The following is a 19,680-nucleotide window of genomic DNA, read 5'->3' on the forward strand; positions in this document are numbered from 1 at the left end:
TAAATGTGTGCCTTATGTACAGTAGATGTAGGTATTGCAACAGGACTAGATTCAGATCCAGGCCCAGGGGTATTTGTTGCATGGCATACCTCTTTCCTGCCCTCTCCTGTCAATAAAAGCCACAAGATTCCAAAAAAACCTTAAAATCATGTTTTCATTTTTACAAAATTTCCTGACGGCACTGCCTCGCCATAAAAAAGCATAAAGACATTAGTGCATTCAATGCTAACTCATCTTGGCATGCTTGTTTCATTTGAGCTGTTATTTATCCTGCCTGTGAGTACAACTACAAGGACTAAATGGACTATGAAATTAGCCGTACTGAGCCTCACATTTCATGCTGGCAAAAATACATTTTGGTCTACTTTGTTTTTGTAAAACTTTTGTTAGAAATGAAAGAGTGACTCCTTGTCTAACTCAAAATAGAATTTAGTTTACTTAAAAAATATTTTTCTCCCTTTCAAAAAAAGAAAAAAAAAATCATTTTACTCATATTTTTTTGTAGCTGTTCAGCAAAGTTATCTATATGTTATCTGATGTTATATATGTCATAACATAAATATTCTATTATAATAAAGAAGTAAATTTTTTGTTTCCTGTTTTTTAAATAAGTCTTCAACTTTGACATTAAAATTTGTGTTTGTGTAGAACTCGGAGCGAATCCTTTCTCTGCAGTAAATAAAACCCACCACGAGGTGTCAGTAATGTGAAAGTATTTAATAGGCAAGCACCGTACCTGAATACAGCGGTCATGTGAAGATGTTAAAACGGGCTCACTTCTAAAAACAGAATTTTGATCGTCAAGCAATACAAAAATATTTCATCTCATGCTGTATCAAGGTAAATATATTCAACCGTCCTGGACAATTTACATTCTGAATTGGGGAAATAAAGATGACTGAAGTCTATTAAGTGCAGTCTTTAAGTCTTGTATTAAGTTTAAACTTGCAAATTTATTCACCATTTAGATCATATCTTGATAAGTATAATCACCAATTTATCACAAGCAAATGCCTTTATAAAAAGATAAAATGTAACCAGCTGCCAAAGAGAAATCTACTAGAATAAAAGTCAGAATACACGAACACTAAATCTAACCAACAACGAACAGCATCAGGATTTCTAACAGTATGAAGATTTGGGAAGAATTTCAGATACGAAAATATAGCTTATCTTTGGACTTGTAAAGACTGCTTTCAAGACCATGTACAAATTAATTTTCAGTTTCTTTCATTGACTCCTTGTTCTTCCTCACTTCTTGAAGCTTCTTGTCCTGTTAAGTGTGACAAAAAGAAAAAAAAAGGACAATCTCAGTGTTAGTTTTGTTTCTTTTTCCAACATTAAACCCAAAGAAATGTTGGTGCAGGACCAGGAGCTTACCTTCTCCTTGAACTTCTCATTGAGAGCTGCCATCCGTGCAGTGCGGTTCTCTTTGTTTGCCTCCATCTTCTGATTGAGTTTCTCCTGTGCCAGCTTGCTGAAGTTGCAGCTTTCTTCCATGGCCTTCTGGATGACTTCTTTTTCATGCTCTCGTTTCTCTGCAAAATGCTTCAACACTTCGGCCTCGTGACTCTGACAAAAACACCAAAGAGCTACTCAGGTCACTTAGTTAACTGAGCATTGATCTCAATACACAAATTCAACTAGTTTTTTTCTCTACATGCATTTCATGTTACTGTTCTAGATACCCTGCGTCTTTCCTCTGCAGCTTCCAGTTTCCTCTTAATCTCATCCAGTGATGTTTCCTTCTTCTTGTTGGGGGACAATGGAAAGTCCACCTTGGCGTCGGGGACTGAAGGGCTCAGGATGACCTCAAATGCTTGCCCTGATGCACGCTTGTTCAGCTCCTTCACTTGAAAGTCTGTAAATCAGAAAATGTATCTAGTTTCCAATGGTGCAACGATTGGTCATTTACTGTATTACAGATCTGGGACCATGTAAACTATGAGGGGATGATTACACTGCCATGATTCAAATCATTTAATCAGATATTTAGAATTTGACAGTCTTATTTGTGTTCCAGTTAAAACCTTGCACATTTCTGTGTAAACTCAAGGTGCACTTAAAATGACAATTGTAATTGAATAATTTAAACTTACCACCGCAGCTTTCCATTTTTGCAAAATGTGTCTTTAATTCTCCTGCTGGGAAAAAAAGAAAAACAAAAACAAGTGAAGCTATGTCATTCTAGTTGTACACCCTGAAAATTAAGTCTCACTTGAAAGAATGCTACATAATGAAGAGACAGCTCACGTTTGACAAATTATCAATTGTTGAATGTTTTCTAATTCTACAGTCAAAACAGCACAGAGCCCTCATAAATAAGTTGGTAACATCAGCATTGTTTTAAAAATAAATGCGTTTTAATGTTAAGGTCACACACAACAAGTAACAATGGTTATATTTCAAGCAACTAACAACAGAAGAGAGAAAGATAATAAATTTTCACCAAACGAATATCATGTTCTGTTATTCAAGGTGAGAAAATTCATGAGAAGGGTCATTTGGTAAGAAAAAAGAAAATACAGTACAACCAAAAAAATCTTCTGTGTATTTGTGTTAGAGCTTCTTAAGTGGGCATTTCAAAGTGAGATGAACAATGTATATCAAGATGAGTTTTCTTTTTTTTTTTTTTTAAATTATTAATCTGAAAGAAATTTAAAACATTTTAAACAAAAAAGTCCAGAATGATTACAACACAAAAAGAAAAGTGCTCAGCCTTTAATAATTTTTTCAGCAAAAGTAACAGTAATATTGCATGTACTATACTGTAGCATGCTATAAAACAATGCAATTTCACAAAGTGTTTAATCACCAGTCACTGCATTACATGGTAAATACAGGTAAAACAAGTTCTTTACCTGTCTGGTAACCATGTTCAAACACAATATACAAATGGTCACTCCATAACTGTTTGACTAGTTGGCTATCCCTGAGGTAAGACTTCATGACTTTGTGTCCCCTCTGCTGGAGGTTGCACATGCGTTTTGCAATGGGTGCAGGGAAAGAAAGAAAGGAGAAAAAAGGTGGGGGAGGGGCGCACGAGTTTTGCAAGGCATAAACATACACAACTGGAAAAGAAAAGTAGCCATCATTTTCAAAATTTCATAAAAATGAATATAAACATGATGTCAAACAACAGGCCAAAGATAAATAAGCAACTGACTACTTCAAGCTAAAGTTCAGCAGATAGAAAATAATCTAATTGCATATGGGATCAATATTACATAACAATAACAGAAAACAATACGACTCACCCAAACTTTGAATACATCAAACATTTGGCAGTGCTTAGACAGATGTTATAACACTATCGAGCAATGAAAGTTTTTAAAGTTATTTTCTTTTGTTTAATGCACTGAAAAACATTTGCAGAAAAGCGGCCATTACAGTTAATACGGTTAATTACTCAAACTGACTTCAGTGAAGCCAAACAGAACCCAAAGCGCTACAAAAATGGTCGAAAAGTATTTTAAAATCACTAAAGCTTTTTTTTTTAATCAATGGTCTGAAACCCTACTTATACATTTACATACGAGCATTGTTCTCACCGTCAAGTGCAGCTCAGCTTGAAGAGCAAACCTTTCCACCTTCTTCTTCTGTCTAGTCAAACCGCCAACATCTGCACCTTCGCGCACAAACTCACCGACCCGCTACGTCGGCAGTGACGTTTGCAGTCATTGGTCCAAATTGTCCAATCACAGCAGCGGTTTGAACTGTAGGCGCCAGGCGGGAGGAAGGTGGAGGAAGTCAAATAATTGGCATCCTGGCCTCAAACCAGAAGTGAACAAAGTAGGACGCTGCTAGCTGAACTGCATAATATTTTTGTTACAGGTTTACATCCTCCCGGATCTGAGGATCTAGGTTAATCCTCAAAAAATGTAAGAAATTATGATAAATTTGTTTGTTTTGATTTTTGGGACGCTAAACTTTTGGTAAATTACTCATTCGTTCACTCCTTTTCCTAACTGCCTAGTCCGATGAAGGATCGCGGCGAAGCTGGAGCCTATCCCAGCAGTCTTTGGGTGAAAGGCAGGGTACACCCTGGACAGCTTGCCAGTCCATCGCAGGGCCACACAGACAAACAACCACTCACTCCTATGGGCAATTTAGAGTAACCAATTAACCTAACAGTTCATTGTTGGACAGTGGGAGGAAGCCAGAGTACCTGGAGAGAACCCATGAGTACACAGGGAGAACATGCAAACTCCACACAGAAAGGCCACTGCCCAAATCCTGCCCCAGCCAAGGATTGAACCAGCAACCTTCTTGCTGTGAGGCCACAGTGCTAACAATGATGCCACCATGCAGCCTTCTTGGTAAATCACTCTAGCACTGCATTTCACATTTTCTGTTTAGAGGTATTTTTTGTGTTTGGATCTTCCCAACTGTGCATTACAGCCAAACATATAAACTCGTTTTTCTTATATATTCAAAAATTATCGTTCTTTTTTTTTCTATTTGTAATTATACCTCTACAACTCAACAAATTGATCAAATAATAGCTTCAATTACAATACAACAGCATTATCCAAATTACAGAAGACCAGTGGTTTGTTAGATGCAGCTTTGCATACATAAGTTGTGCTTTCATATTGTTTTCAGAAAAAGGGAACTTCTTCCTGGCAATCTGGAAATTCAGTGGATTTCTAATTTTACTTAAAACATTCTCACTGAGCCCTGTTGACTCAGTTTTTCTTAAGATTACACAATCTGACCTTGAGCCAAACTAACTTGGACACCTACTTCTGAGAAGATTGGAAACTGTCTTGAATGTTTTCTCACTTGTGAATAATCACAATGGCATCTCTGTGTGTGTGTTAAGACTATGGAGAGGGCACAGATGCACATGGATTTCTAGAAGATCTTCTACATGACTATAAATCAGTGGTTCCCAAACTTTTTCTGCAGGGCCCCCTTTTCATCGACAACAATAATGTCAAGCCCTCCCTTCCATCATCAATACCATACAGACCCTAACACTAACAATGAAATTTACTGAGAAGTGCACCATGAAACAGTATTGTTTCATGGTGCACTGATCTTACGTCTCTTGTGAATGTGAAAGTTTATTTTTTCTTTATTTGAGAGTTGTTATTGTCATCTTTTGAATGATGAGTTAGTGGCTGTGCATGAGAGGGAGGTTGTAAACCTGTCAGCTGAATCCTACGAACAATAAAGCAGAAAGGCAGATATCAGCTGCCAGCTGCTGTCAGCCAAGTTAGACTCTCACTGCCATAACAAAGAGGTGAAAACAGAAACCTTACAGCAGTTAGATATGCCAATGAACTGACAGAGGCTGGTTGTAGGATTTTTTTGTTGTTATTGTTTGTTTACCTTGTAACCTGCATTTACAAAAGCAAAAAGTGAAAAATGTCTGCTGAGGTGAAGTTACGTTCCTGAAGGATGAAACTCATAGTAAATGCTGAATGTATGGTATTATTTTGGTCAAACATATGTTATATATACTATGAAAGCTGCTGATTAAAAAAAAAAAAAAAGCACAGGTACCCATACCATAAATATGGCATCTCTTAGCACCCTTGTAGCTATTTATAATTACCTCTCTTGTGAATGTGAAAGTTTATTTTTCTTTATTTGAGAGTTGTGATTGTCTTCTTTTATTGTGCTGGGTACATACTTAATTCTAAAATATGCAAACATGAATTGTGTTTTACTATAAAAGTTTGTTTATTGCCATTGGCAAACCAATGAGAACATTATTTTTATTTGCCATACCGGAAAGCTGCAGATAAAACAGCACAGGCACCTGTACCATAAATATGGCATCTCTTAGCACCCCTGTAGATATGTTTACTCTGCTTTGGGTCTCAGATCAGTAATTTAGTTTTTTTTATACAACAGTCAGATTAATGACAAAACTTGTGTTTATTAAGTATACCTCCGTGATTCCCAGACTCTTCTGTTCTAGTGCTAGAAAAATATTTAAACCGGAGACCTCCTGATTTTTCCTATTTTTTATCAAATCAAATCAAAGATACTTTATTTATCCCCAAGGGTAAATTCAAGGTTATACTACTATACTTTTAGATAACGTATATGTCATTTTCTGAAAAATTGATGCACTGACCAAATAAAATAATGTTTTATTTGGTTAGTGCATTAATATACAAATAACCCTGTAATAAAGTTTTACTAATGTTTAAAAAATACATGCACACATGACCAAAGGAACATCAAATACAGTTTTGTTTAATCTTAGTTTTAAAAACATATTAAGGAGAAGGTGTAGGGGTTGATGCCAAATGTTCTATTTTTCTCTGTTATCGTGCTTAGCACAGATAAAGTATAATTCAAACTGAGATTTCAAATAATCATTGACTTAAATATTATTGTCTAAAATAACCCCCTGTCGTTCATCCAGTCATTCTGAAACTAATTTTTTCCAAATAATTTCAATACACAAATATCCTCAATCTGCGATGGACTGGCGAGCTGTCCAGGGTGTTCCCTGCCTGTACCCATAGCCTATCCCAAAGACTGCTGGGATAGGCTCCAGCTTCCCCGTAAACCCTGAATTGGATTATAGTAAAATGAATGAATTGAATGAATGAATTAAATATCCTCAATAAAGTGCTCTAGTGCTGAATTCAATTAAAAGCTGAAACTGTGTGAAACTTTAGCAACAGGTCAAGACAGCTGACTTCTGCTGACTTTCAAATGTTTATTTGATCTGTGACAATAGTTTACAAAATCCCTCTAAAGTGAGATGGTATTATTAGAAAAGGCCAATAAGTGTGAAATGCTGCTTCCTTGTGTTGGATATGAGAAGAACCTGCAAATACTTATTCAACATGTCATTTAAAAAAACTACTCGATACAGTAGTATTTAAATGCATTTGGGGGATTAACAGCAGTGTTGAGCGTGTGGCTTGTGTGCTGGTGAAATATTTTTATGGTCAACACTATGGGTTGCAGTACTTTTATGAATTATAGTAGAGCCTGGACTGAAATGTTAAAACCCAAGACCTAAAGACCACCCTCTTGATTTCTGCGTTAGATTACTTCTTTCCAAATATAGTCATCCATCCCCATTTCACCTGTCATAGGCACAAACTTTAGACCACAGGCTGGGTTTAAGAATCTTTTCACAGTTTATAACCGTCGAGATTTATTTAGAAAAACAGAACACTGTTTATAACCGTGGAGTTTTATTTTGAAAACAGAACAAAAACTTCCGGCTCGTTGTGACAGCACTGGAGAAGACGCCAGGAGATATTTAAAGTTCAGTTTTTTACAGCAGAATGGGGGCTTGTTTAGCCTTGTGTTCGTTAGCTAGCTGTGTAAGTATATCATGTTCATTTCAGTGTTATCTTGTACTTTAAACAGACCTGTGTTCTTCCTTCTGCCAAATGAAACACTGGGAATATAAGCTAACGTCAAGTGATAATCAAGTGTTTACCACATCATAGCTAACAGTTACGTTAAAACTCTTTTTTCAACCACCAGAAGCTAGTTAGAAAGTAAGGTTTTGGACAATCTAGCTGGATAAAACCTCTACTTTTCGTAAATGCTAAACGAAGGTAGCTGGGAGGCTAGTTAATAGTTGTCTACAAATAAAGGCAGAGCAAATGTCGGAACAGAGCAGGCCCATAACACGGTGGCGTGAGAAATATTTAACTTAATTTAGGTGTTTAATATTTGGAGCACCTGAATGTGGACATATTAAATGTAAAATATATTATTTTAGTCCTGTTGGACTAAGCTTAAGTTTAATTCATTTCACTTTGGGAGGAGAGGTCACTGCTGTGTGACAGTGGTGGAGTCTGTAATTTTCTCTGTGGATTAACAGTGTAATTATACAAACCATGGATCAGTTTTTCTCAGGATTTATTTTATCTCTAGAGCCACGTTGCTAGATTTTTCTATAGATTTCAATATTTTAGACAGATATGCCAGTATCGTCTTAGATCTTGTACTGGAAATTCACCATCATGATTAATAATTAACCAGTCAAGTATGTGGAACATGACCCATTTAAGATGTGGATTATGACTAAGAAAGCATCTGACTGAATTATTTAGCTATTGATTTACTTTTTTAATTAAAACTTTTGTTTATAGAATTAACTGCTTGTTTTTGTTTTTTTTTTATTCTCATTCATCCCTCACAGGCCTCATGTCTGTGTGGCTCAGCTCCATGTCTTCTGTGTGGCTGCTGTCCCTCCTCCAATAACTCCACAGTCACACGGCTGGTGTTCTCTTTCTTCTTACTGCTGGGAACCATGGTGTCCGTCATCATGATCCTTCCTGGAATGGAAACACAACTCCGCAAAGTGAGATCAGCATTCCTAATGCTACCATCTTATCATTTATAAAAAAATTAATTGCTACTTGAACCACGTGTTTCCTATGAAATATGCTCTCCTGAATACAAAAAAGATTCATTACTTTCTGTATGATTGGAGGTTAGAGAGATGTTTTGACTAATCTATAGTGAATCATCTGTTGTACACAGGAAATGATTTGTATATTTAACTATTGCCACATATCCTCTATGGTTAAAACAGTGAAGTAGTTTATTAGCCTACTTTATCTGTTTTCTACCTTTTATTTATTTAGATCCCAGGATTTTGCCAGGGAGGGACAACCATACCTGGTATTGAAAATCATGTTAACTGTGACGTCATTGTGGGCTATAAGTCTGTATACCGTATGTGCTTTGCCATGGCCTGCTTCTTCTTTTTGTTCTCTGCCATAATGATTCGCGTCCGTAACAGCAAAGACCCGCGTGCAGCTATCCAAAACGGGTAAGAGCTCTGTTGTTCACAGAAGTTAGTGGACAGAGTATAGTGGCTGATTTGTGAATGTTTTCTGTGCTGATGGTACTTTTTTTTTGGTGGCTATTTATTGCAGGTTCTGGTTCTTTAAATTTCTGATCCTGATTGGGATTACAGTGGGAGCCTTTTTCATCCCTGATGGGACATTTCATACTGGTACTATCTTTTTTGAGTTATAGATTTAAAGAAAAAAAAAAAAAGCTAAAAAAAAAAAAAGGGGCAAGGAAACTGACATTACAACACAATACTTTTGTGGGGACATAAAACACTATGCTGCTTCATGTTCTCCATAGAATTAAGGAATGATGTAGTGTTAAGCCACAAACTTTGTCGCGGTACCATAATGCTGATTAACTTTGTACTTAGAGCGCTTGCATTGTCCAATAACTGCCTCAATCAGTTGGTAAGAGAAGGTAAAAAAATAAATAAATACACTACTCACAAAAAGTTAGGGATATTTGGCTTTCAGGTGAAATTTATGGAAAATGCAATATGTTCATGCTGCAGTGATATAATATCATAAAAGTAAGACATTTAAGTAGAAGGATGCACTACTGATTTCCTCATCTCAAAAAATTCATTCAACACAAAAGGTAACAACAATGGTAGTTACACCACAACAAAAAATTTGAACGTCTCAATATCTGGTCATGTGCCCTTGAGCATCAATTACAGCTTGACAACGACGTCTCATGCTGTTCACAAGGCAACTTATTGCCTGCTGAGGCATGGCATCCCACTCTTCTTGAAGGGCAGCCCTCAGGTCATTGAGGTTCTGGGGTGCAGGGTTTCGAGCCTCTACACGACGGCTCAGCTGATCCCACAGGTTTTCAATGGGATTCAGGTCTGGAGAGAGTGCAGGCCATTCCATTTGAGGTACACCAGTCTCCAACAGCCGTTCCCTGATGATGCGGCCTCGATGAGCAGGAGCATTGTCGTCCATGAAGATGAAATTAGGCCTGTGCTGTTCATGTAGGGGCACAATGACTGGATTAATGATGTTATTCAGGTAGTATGGGCTTGTCACTGTACCATTCACAAAGTGTAGGGCAGTTCTGTAACAAGTGGACACCCCTGCCCACACTGTAACACCGCCACCACCAAAAGCTCGCCTGGTGACAACAGTGGCTGATGCATAGCGCTCTCACCTGACGTCTCCAACATCGTTGCCGGCCATCATTTCTGCTCAGTGTGAATCGACTTTCATCAGAGAACAGCACTGAGGCCCACTGGTTCCTCGTCCAGCGTAAATGCTCCCTGGCCCATGCAAGACGATGATGCCTGTGCCTGGTGGTGTGGTCAGGTACCCGTGCAGGTCGTCTAGCACGCAGACCACGCTGATGGAAACGGTTTCGAATGGTCTGACGTGACACTTGGGTGCCTCTCACCTCTCTTAAACGTGCCTGGAGTTGAGTGGCATTCATCATCCGGTTTCTCAGGGCAGTGTTCACAATGTAGCGGTCATCAGCACGGGATGTGGCCAAAGGACGTCCACTTCTAGGCCTTTCTGTGACTCTTCCAGTCTCTCGATATCTCTGTTGCAACCTGCTGATGACACTCTGTGACACTCCAAGCTCAGTGGCCACTTCTGTCTGAGAACGTCCTGTTTGAAGCATCACAATGGCAAGGGACTGTTGTTCCATTGTTAGGTGTCGTCTTGGTCTCATGATGTCAAAATGTGAACAGCATGATGAGGACAACTGTTTAAACACCAGCTCTATTTGAACCAGGACATTTATTGGTCAATTCAAGGATCACACACCTGCCGTGATTTTTGCCGTTAAGCTCCTTGTTAGAGAACAGCAACTTGTGCAAAATTTATTGAAACATTTAACAGTTGGACATGTGCATTTAAAAGCTTAGAGAAGATCACATTAAGTTCACCTGTACAGGTTTGAATGCATTTTAGGCTTGTTGTGAAATTTCACCCAAAAGCTGAATATCCCTAACTTTTTGTGAATAGTGTATATGAACACAGTTGAAAGTGTTGATGCTTAAGAAATCTGAAAAAAGACTGGATGCTTAATCCAGACACCTTACTTCTACTAATGTATCCTGATGTCTGTTCAGATATTTATGTGCAATGTAAGTGGCTTTATCACTAGCAGCTTTATAAGCCATTTTCTCAAAACTGGTTTTAGCCAAGTTTGTTTCAAAACTAAGTCAGCACTAAAGGGTTTTAATTGTTTACACTCACCAGAATGAAAAGCAATTCGGTTGAGTCCTTCAGTGATCTTGCATTAAAGGAGAACTTGATGTCTGTAAGTCTTACATTTAACGTCAGTCACCTGTTTCCTCTCAAACTTTAATTCTACTTCTAGGAGAGAAAATGCACCATGGCCTGCACACTTTGAGAAGGACAATCCAGAAAAAAAACAACGTATTATTCCCTTCTAAATTGGGCCAAGTCTTCCCTCTAAAACGTTAATGCAAATGTGTCCATGACATCTTTTGATAAAGCAATTTTTTCTTTGCCTGCTACCTTAACTATTCTGTTTATCGTATGAGGCATGTCTGTTATGCAGTACCTTAAATGGACTGTGGCTCAGTCAGAAATTTACAGTTTAAGTTTGGTCAATTTCAGCATTGTGATTGATGCATGTGTACAAACAAAGGGCAGCGGCCACACACACTGACATCTGACACCTGTACACCTCCTGCTGAAATTAGCTATGATGTCATGTTTCCAAGCTTTATTTCCAGATTATTTTCTTTTTATCATTAATTGCCACAAGTGTATATACACATATATATTACTGTTCAACAGTAATGGTATTCATCTGTTGCTTGTTTATTTCTTCTTGACAGTGTGGTTTTACTTTGGAGTGGTGGGATCTTTCATCTTTATTCTCATTCAGCTTATCCTCCTCATTGACTTTGCCTACTCTTGGAACAAGATCTGGGTGGAAAATGCTGAAGAAACTGACAACAAATGCTGGTTTGCAGGTGAAGCCAATACCAGCCTGTTCATGCTAAAGTATCTATAGTATAGCTGCTCGTAGCATCATTGATCTACTGTCGAAACACTTTATATGTTCATATGTCATGTTGCAGAATGGTTGTCCTGTTTTTAAAATGCAAACACATTTATTCAGCTGCTTTGATTTAGCTTTTTAGACTTTGAAATTTGTGCTGTAGTTACACCAAAACCTAAACCTAAAATTGTGACATTGCTGGTTCAGACAGTTAAGACTTTTCCCTTAAATTCAGTGTCTGATAGCTGTCATTTATTGTTCTGTATGTTTCTTTAAATTCCAGGACTGCTGTCTTTCACTGTGCTCCACTATGCACTGGCTTTCACTGCTGTGGTGCTTTTCTACGTTTACTACACACAGACAGATGACTGCACAGAGCACAAAGTCTTCATCAGCCTCAACCTTATCTTCTGCATCATCATCTCCATCGTCTCCATCTTGCCAAAGATACAGGTACAGTCTCACACTGCAGGCGATGCCACTGTTGTCTTCAACCACTGTTTATAAGAAAGATTTCAACAAAGAATTTCTTACTAGTAAAAGCTTGTCTATTCTCTTCATTGCTTTGTAAATGTACAGTTTTGCTTTTCTTCCCAGTCTATGTTTAATACCAACAATATAAAGGATGTACATACTTAGTGACATATCTTCTTTGTTATATTTAACCCTATGAAATGATTTTATCCTGTTGATGACAGGAAGTACAGCCTCACTCTGGTCTGCTCCAGGCTTCGCTCATCTCCCTTTACACCATGTACGTCACTTGGTCTGCAATGACCAACAATCCAAGTGAGTTTCTGGATGTTTCATTCTGATCCTGTTCCAAAGCTTTGTGGACATATTAAGTTGTGATAATGCTCACTGTATCCTCTCAATATATGTACTTGCTGTTAAACTTCTGCAGCTTCCTGATCATAGAGGTGAATTTTAACTGGCACAGCATAGCAACAAACAGCTGATGTAGCTCATTTTAGCTCACTTACCTTGTGTCTTTCTTGCAATCTGCCATTTCCCAAGTGGATGATAGTTATGAGTAGAGATGCAATGAGTGTATGTGTGTTTATGTTTATATGTGTGTGTATATTAATATCAGAGTCTCGGATTTATGTCTCGGAACAGGAGCACTTTACACTTTTACATTTTTCTATCCCTTTAAAATGAGTGTTACATTTCTGATTAAGTGTTTGTGTGTGTATCATCCATGTATTCTAGATCGCAAGTGTAACCCCAGCTTACTGAGTCTGGTCTCAAATGTTAGCACCACTGAAATACCTGGCAACAGCCCTCCAGAACGGGTGCAGTGGTGGGATGCTCAGGGCATTGTTGGTTTGATCATCTTCCTCTTCTGCACCCTCTATGCCAGGTAAGTTTAGCAGAACTCAAGCAATTTAAATATGCTTTTTACTGTTAGGATTTTGCAGTGTTTTGAACTCTTGCTAAATTGCATCTCGGGCTGAGCGATATGATGATATATATTGTTTGGACGAGAGAAAATGTCTATTGTTTATATTACGCTCTATCGTTTACGACACAATAAGGTGCTTTACTGCAGTATTTTACATCAAGGTGCATTTTATGGCATGCACGCTGCAAGAAATGAACAAACAAATGTGGAGAAAGACAGTAGCAGATGTATTTCAGAGCAGGGTAATTCAATAAAAAATGACCAGCCAACCAAAACCGATGAGCTTGTTTATAAAAGAGGGGAAATTTCTGTTGCATGGATGCGGTTTGGATATAAAAAGACCGATGTGGAACCGACAACAGACTAGCTCACAGTCCCAACAATGGATTCAACACAACTAATTTTATAATCTGCGCAAAATCAGGACAAAAAATACAGAATAAAGGATGGAGTCAACAAGCGAAAGCAGCGTCAAGTGGTGGCGAAAGCTCTCATAATAAATTTCAAACGCCATACAGCCATAGTTCCCGCAGATGGAAGGAGATCACTGCTGCCGTTGCCAAGCACTTCTGACAAACAACTAATGACTGACACAAAATTGCACAAACAATTTTATATTCTTTCTGTATATCATTATGGGGAAACAAAATGAGCTATATGGGGATATGAGATTTTGGTCATATCGCCCAGCCCTAATTGCATCTTTGTGTTTTTCAGCATCCGCTCATCTAGCAACGCACAGGTGAACAAGCTGATGCAGACAGAGGAAGGAAGAGGGTCTGGTGGCGAGGGTTCAGTCGGAGAGGACGGCATACGCAGGGCTGTCGACAATGAGGAGGAGGCAGTCAGTTACAGTTACTCCTTTTTCCACTTCCACCTCTTTTTGGCCTCCTTGTACATAATGATGACTCTTACAAACTGGTACCAGTGAGTATATCTTACCCACAGACATTTGGAAATGCAAAACTGTGTGAAGATAACTGGAGTTGTGACTAAAGGCAGAGTCATGTCAGGGAAGTGAAAGTTTAGTATTTGCCTGCCATGAATTAAAGGCACTGTGAGGCACTGTTAGAGTGGAGTTCCCCAGTGAACAACTGATAACACTGGTTCTGCTGCAGGGCTTCCTGTAGGGAAGTTGATCAGATCATTAATGTTTAACCCAAGCCCGATGTGTGAGATTCATATGGAAGATAGCCCTTTTAGTAGCAGAAAATGATGAGCTTTAATACAGAAGGAGAAAGCAATTACACCAGAATGTTTGATGCATATGTCATCACTAAAAGCTCTGAGATGTTTAGTTTGTAATTGTTGTTGCAGATTTAAGTACGACCACCAGATGGTGCCATGCTCAGTCGTTCTCAGAGCACAGATAAAATTTCCATCCAGGAAAATCTCACCCAAACCTTTGCTTTTTCTGACCACTTGTGTGCCTTAAAATAAATTTTCATGAATGTCAGAGCATTTAGTGGGTTTAGTTGGTGATAACTAAATTCTACTTTTTCTCCTGTGTGTTTTACACTCAGACCAGACACCACCACCCAGTCCATGCAGAGCAGTATGCCAGCTGTGTGGGTGAAGATGAGCTCTAGCTGGCTCGGTCTCGGGCTCTACCTTTGGACCCTCATTGCACCCCTTATCTTCCCCGATAGGGACTTCAGCTGAGCACGCCATGTCTTCAGGATGTTTCTGTGTGGGGGTTTTCGTGCATTACATAATTTGAAGGATGATAAGAAGGATATAGTAAAATATCTTTGAGACTTCTTTTTTTTTTTTGTTTGTTTTTTTTTCCTCCCAAAAAATTATTTACCCATTCGATTTTTGTGCTTGTGCTGTTTTATTACTTATGCTGGGTTATTAAGTACAATAATCATTACCCAAATTCAGAAGTTTACACTGATTATGTTTAGTCTTTTCGATAAAAATTACAGCCATAAGGAGTTCTTTATCTGCCAATGACTTGCATTGATAGGCTGTTCTTCTATCCTGTGATGTGTGCTTGTATGAGCTCCGTATCTTTGTGCTGAATTTTAGCTATCGGACTTTCACTATGACTCAGCATCAAGGTGCTTTTATGGTTCTTCAAAAGTTTTATTTTCAGATTCCCTTTTAAAGGCCTTTCTTATCAGACCTCACTGATTGGCCATGTCTGGGTTCCTATGCTGCGAGGGGGGGGTGGCGAGGGGAGCCCTGCTTAGGAGCCCCAGAGTGAGGTGAGTGTAAGAGCTAGATAAGACTTGTAAGGCACACCCTGCAGATCAAAACAGGGCTTCCCTGGTGCTGCTAGCCTGTATGCATTACCACCTTTAGCCACAGAGTTCTGACTTACAGCCTGTCTAATCTCAGCTCTTCCTTGTCTGCTCCAGTTTAAGACAATTTATACACTATGCTTTTCCATGTAAGTCTGTATTCAGCATTGGACAGCCACGATCAACTATCTTCACCTTTATAGGTGTCTGTCTGCAGAAAAGAGACTCAGATTGATGCACAGCATCTTGTAGTGGACAGTGGTTAGGATGTAGGACTGATGGCATGAACACCTCACCACCTTTGTTCTCAATGAATGCCATCATTTCCAAAGGTTTGTCAAGTGACTGAAGCTAAATAAGGGAATTTTTCAAATTGTTGCACTGTACAAAAGAATAATGGTGCATTTCAGTAATGATAAGTTGCTGTTAAAATGTGTTGACTTTCATGGTAAATTGCTGGTTGTGATGGTGGTGCAGTACTTATGCATTATATAGTAGTTACCTCAATTTCAATAAGACTGAAAAGAGAATAAGTTCTGTATATTTTGCACATTTCCCAAACCAATTTTTGCTACAATCCTGAGATTGTTTTTTTTTCCCATGTTCTTATTGTGTTCATGATCTTGTAATTTCAAGCAGCACCTATTAATCAAAAATCCTGTTGCTATGGCTACATATGAATCAATGAAGTTTTTCTAAGTGTTGTGGTGAAGTGGAATCCTTGTTTGTTTGTTTTTTACCATTATGCATTTTATTCTTGTAACACTTTTTATTTAGGCTGAATATAGATTGTTAAATCATAAATTTGATATAACTATTAAGTGCCTTTGTGTAGTCCTGGATTTCAGAAAGAATATGTCACTAATGCACATGTGCGTATTTGCCTTACATCATGGTGAGTCAGTCATTGCATGTCTTAAGGTACTGGTCTATAAAATGAATCAGTAATGTAATAAATGTATAAACACTCCTTTTTAATAAAGGTTGGGAGTTTGTCTGACTTTGTCTTGATAGAGTTTAAGGGTTACTGTGGTCGTTTTCTGTTCAGTGAATCTCTACAATCAATATGAGTGTTTAAAAAAAAAAAAAGCCATGAAAAAAACATGAAGCATGTGACTCTTTCACAGTCGAGGAGTGTATTAATAATATAATGATTGGTGCGATGGAAACCCACATCTCTTAAGTGATCAACTCAGTGCAGGCTGTAAGTTTGTTTTGTTTATCACCTGATTAGAGTTCAGTTTAATGGCATCGTTTTCAGGGTCTAAGGAGGAGCTAACGGGCACGTCACAGTATGTTCTGTACTTGAGCGTGATGTATCATATAGCCTACAGTATAGAGGCACCTTAAAAACAAGCCAGCTGTTTGGTTACCACATTGATTTTCCACTATCCAGCTGCTGTGTGTCATCTGTTACTGATATCTCACCTTTACTGATTGTTCAAGACTTCTATTTCTGTGACTGATATCCCAAGCTAAACAGCAGACATGATGCCCAGCATATGGAACGTTTCACAGTGTTTAACACCTTTCCCCTTGGTTTAGGTGAAAGCAGTCAAATGTTTGGCCAGTCCTCTCTGCTGATAGAGAGGCAGGGCTGCAGGTGCCAGCGCTTGCAGTCTCTTTTATTTCCTTCATGGCTGGCTGGTAGACAGAGCATGTTAGTTTTGGCTGGTACAGTCACAGTCATGTTGGCACTGCATGGAAGTGTTCAGGACACAGTACCTCCTGTGGACTTGCACCCTCCCATGACGCCACCCCTCGCTCAGCCTATCCATGCCATGCCTGAGCTGACGGTGTCAGTCTAACCTTTTAGGAAGGGAAGACTAATACTTCTTAAACACTCTGGGGAAGACTTCACACAAAGTACAATGCTTTATATCGCATAGAAATCCTGAATAATAGATCCCTGAGAAACATTTTTTGCTTTTGAAAGAGGCTGGTAACTCAAGATTCACAAGATTTCAACCACCAAACAAGTTTCTGCGAAACAAACAGACTGGTGTGTCAAGTTAGAAATATTAGTCAAGTTTCGGCCAGTAGCTTGATGATGCCTGCAAGTATGACGTTGTGTTAAACACTTCTGCTTTGTACTCAACTACAGGTGATGTGTACACATGAAAGAAGTCATTTTGCGTCGTCAGTCATCTTCAGGAATCCTTATCTCGAGTTTGATTAATCTCACAGGAGGTGCAGATTTTACTGTCACAGATTCCCGTATACGAGTTTAAAACTAGATGATGCATTTTGAGTAAACACATTTTTATCAGTGTATCAACACATGCAAACTAGGCAACTATTCTTAAACTCCTATTGATTTCATTCTTGTAATATTCCCATTGTTTTCTGCCTTTGATTAATTTGTATTAGTTGTAAGTAGTCACACATACTTGTTCACCACAGGTAATGAGTACAAGCCAGTCAGGGGTAGAAAAGGCTGGGTCAGCCGTCACCACCCTACATAAGGTGTGAGAACTTAAGAGTGTGTATTCTGCGCTGCCTCAATAACAGACTATTATCTGTATATTGCATTTTCTGTGCTGTCATAGAGTTTAGACATTTTTATTTCAGATCGTTCTGAATTTTCTTGAATATTTTTGAGCAAGTTTAATTGTTTAAAACTACGACACAGAAATTGTCCCTTCCTCTGACTTTGCTGAGACAGCTATGCGAGTGGACACGATGCTCCAGAATGCCAGGTACATGTAATCAATACTTCTTATCAGTTACTTCTCCACCATATGCACTGAGTCATATGCACTGAGAGATTGCTATGGGTATTTTTTTTTTCTAAATTTAAATATCCTCCACTGGAAAATAATAACAGCAACATGTTATCAAGTCAATATTTAGTTGGTTTCATTTTCCGTAACAGATGTTTGTGAGGATGTGCAATTTCAAGGCAAGTAGTTTAATGAAAATAAAGATGACACAATGAAGTTGATAAATAATGTTTTTTTTAATGACCTGGGTATTTAAGACTTAAATAATTATTTGAATATTACAACACTGGTGCTGCTGCTGCTGCTTTTTTTTTTTTTTTTTTTTCCCCCAAAAATCTTATACTTAATAATATTTAATAATCTATATATTGGTTTGTTTGATAAAACCAAATGGGATTTTGCAATTTTGAAAATATCTCTGGAGCACTCTACATGTACATTATATTCTCATTAAAAAATTTAATGTCTTTAAAATATGCTGACCAACAAAAGGTTTATCTAACTTAATCTTAACAATACATGGATGATTTCCTCATTACATACTTAGTATGCACCTTTAATCAAAACATGGCATGACTTTAAATAAAAAAAATAAATAAATACTCGCTAAATTCAGACAATCTAAAATGTGAAAAATAAACACAGTGGTATGGACTAATATTCCACTGTACGCAGCGATACAATGGAGACAACATGCAGTTAACATAATTTCCATTAATAGTATTCTCCTGAAACTTAAGGACAACATATTGCAAGAATATTTTCCTGGCTAAAGTTTTTATTCGCTTTTATTAACTCTACACATCAGTGTGCTTCAGACCAGCCTGACTCTGACTTCACTCAGATGAATGAAACGCTGCGCTCGTCAAGTTTTGTGCAGACATAGTCAAACACTCCCAGGCATTTGTAGCACAGTCTGACAAGACGGATAGACATGATGTAACTCCTCAGCAGGAGCCGATATGAAGCATCCAAATATCAGATGCCTTTGTTTTCTTGGTTTTTTTTTTTTTTTAATCTTGTTTACTTTTTAAAGCCAGTCAAAACTCATGTAAAAGTACTTTTACTTCTACTTTCAATTGATTTAGAGCAGTTATAGTGCAAAACTCTCAGACTATGTTTTTCTTTTTGGTTTTTTTTTCCCCCTCTTTTTTCCTTTTTTGTTTTTCCCCACTGACTACATACAATTTAAAAAACACAGTTATAGACACATGACAGAATTCATTCCCCTCTTTTTTTTTCATTTGCCTGTGTCTATGTTGACACCTTGAACAGCATAAACACAAATTTCACACCAATATGTGTATTTTTGGAGCTTTTTTTTTCCCTTTTTACTATAACTCAACTAGCATTTTAAACATACAATTAGCACATTACATATACCCCGTTTAAGCACAGACTGAGGTTAAGGATTAAACTTTTATCAGTTTGCGACATACAGGGGATGTAGAGTTTCAGCAACCCCAATGCCGTTTCTCCAGATTGCACGGTCTGGGTCCATTTGTTCCATCTAAGACGTAACAGCCTGTGA

The 19,680-nt window shown here is 38.0% G+C and overlaps 2 protein-coding genes across 4 annotated transcripts; one reads left to right on the plus strand and one right to left on the minus strand.

Moving 5' to 3' along the window:
• Nucleotides 1-888: 888 nt before the first annotated feature.
• On the minus strand, nt 889-3,594 carry stmn1b (stathmin 1b). The gene is made up of 5 exons (XM_079240890.1): nt 3,552-3,594; nt 2,100-2,144; nt 1,689-1,861; nt 1,381-1,572; nt 889-1,273 (listed from the first exon to the last, which is right to left on the minus strand). The coding sequence occupies exons 2-5, from the start codon at nt 2,113-2,115 to the stop codon at nt 1,214-1,216; spliced, it is 441 nt and encodes a 146-aa protein (XP_079097016.1). The 5' UTR covers nt 2,116-2,144; nt 3,552-3,594; the 3' UTR covers nt 889-1,213.
• Nucleotides 3,595-7,191: 3,597 nt separating this feature from the next.
• serinc2l (serine incorporator 2, like) lies at nt 7,192-16,426 on the plus strand. 3 transcript variants are annotated; one of them, XM_079240703.1, is made up of 10 exons: nt 7,192-7,304; nt 8,135-8,296; nt 8,583-8,770; nt 8,877-8,956; nt 11,609-11,746; nt 12,059-12,228; nt 12,474-12,564; nt 12,988-13,138; nt 13,898-14,107; nt 14,704-16,426. In XM_079240703.1, exons 1-10 carry the CDS (start codon nt 7,266-7,268, stop codon nt 14,840-14,842), a joined length of 1,368 nt encoding a protein of 455 aa, XP_079096829.1. In that variant the 5' UTR covers nt 7,192-7,265; the 3' UTR covers nt 14,843-16,426. The 3 variants fall into 3 exon arrangements, with proteins under 3 accessions (XP_079096829.1, XP_079096830.1, XP_079096831.1); XM_079240704.1 differs by having other exon boundaries at nt 14,709-16,426; XM_079240705.1 differs by lacking the exon at nt 8,877-8,956 and having other exon boundaries at nt 8,583-8,619.
• The last annotated feature ends 3,254 nt before the right edge of the window (nt 16,427-19,680 follow it).

This window comes from Telmatherina bonti, assembly GCF_933228915.1.
Source record: "Telmatherina bonti genome assembly, chromosome: 5".
NCBI classification, from domain to species: Eukaryota; Metazoa; Chordata; class Actinopteri; order Atheriniformes; family Telmatherinidae; genus Telmatherina; species Telmatherina bonti.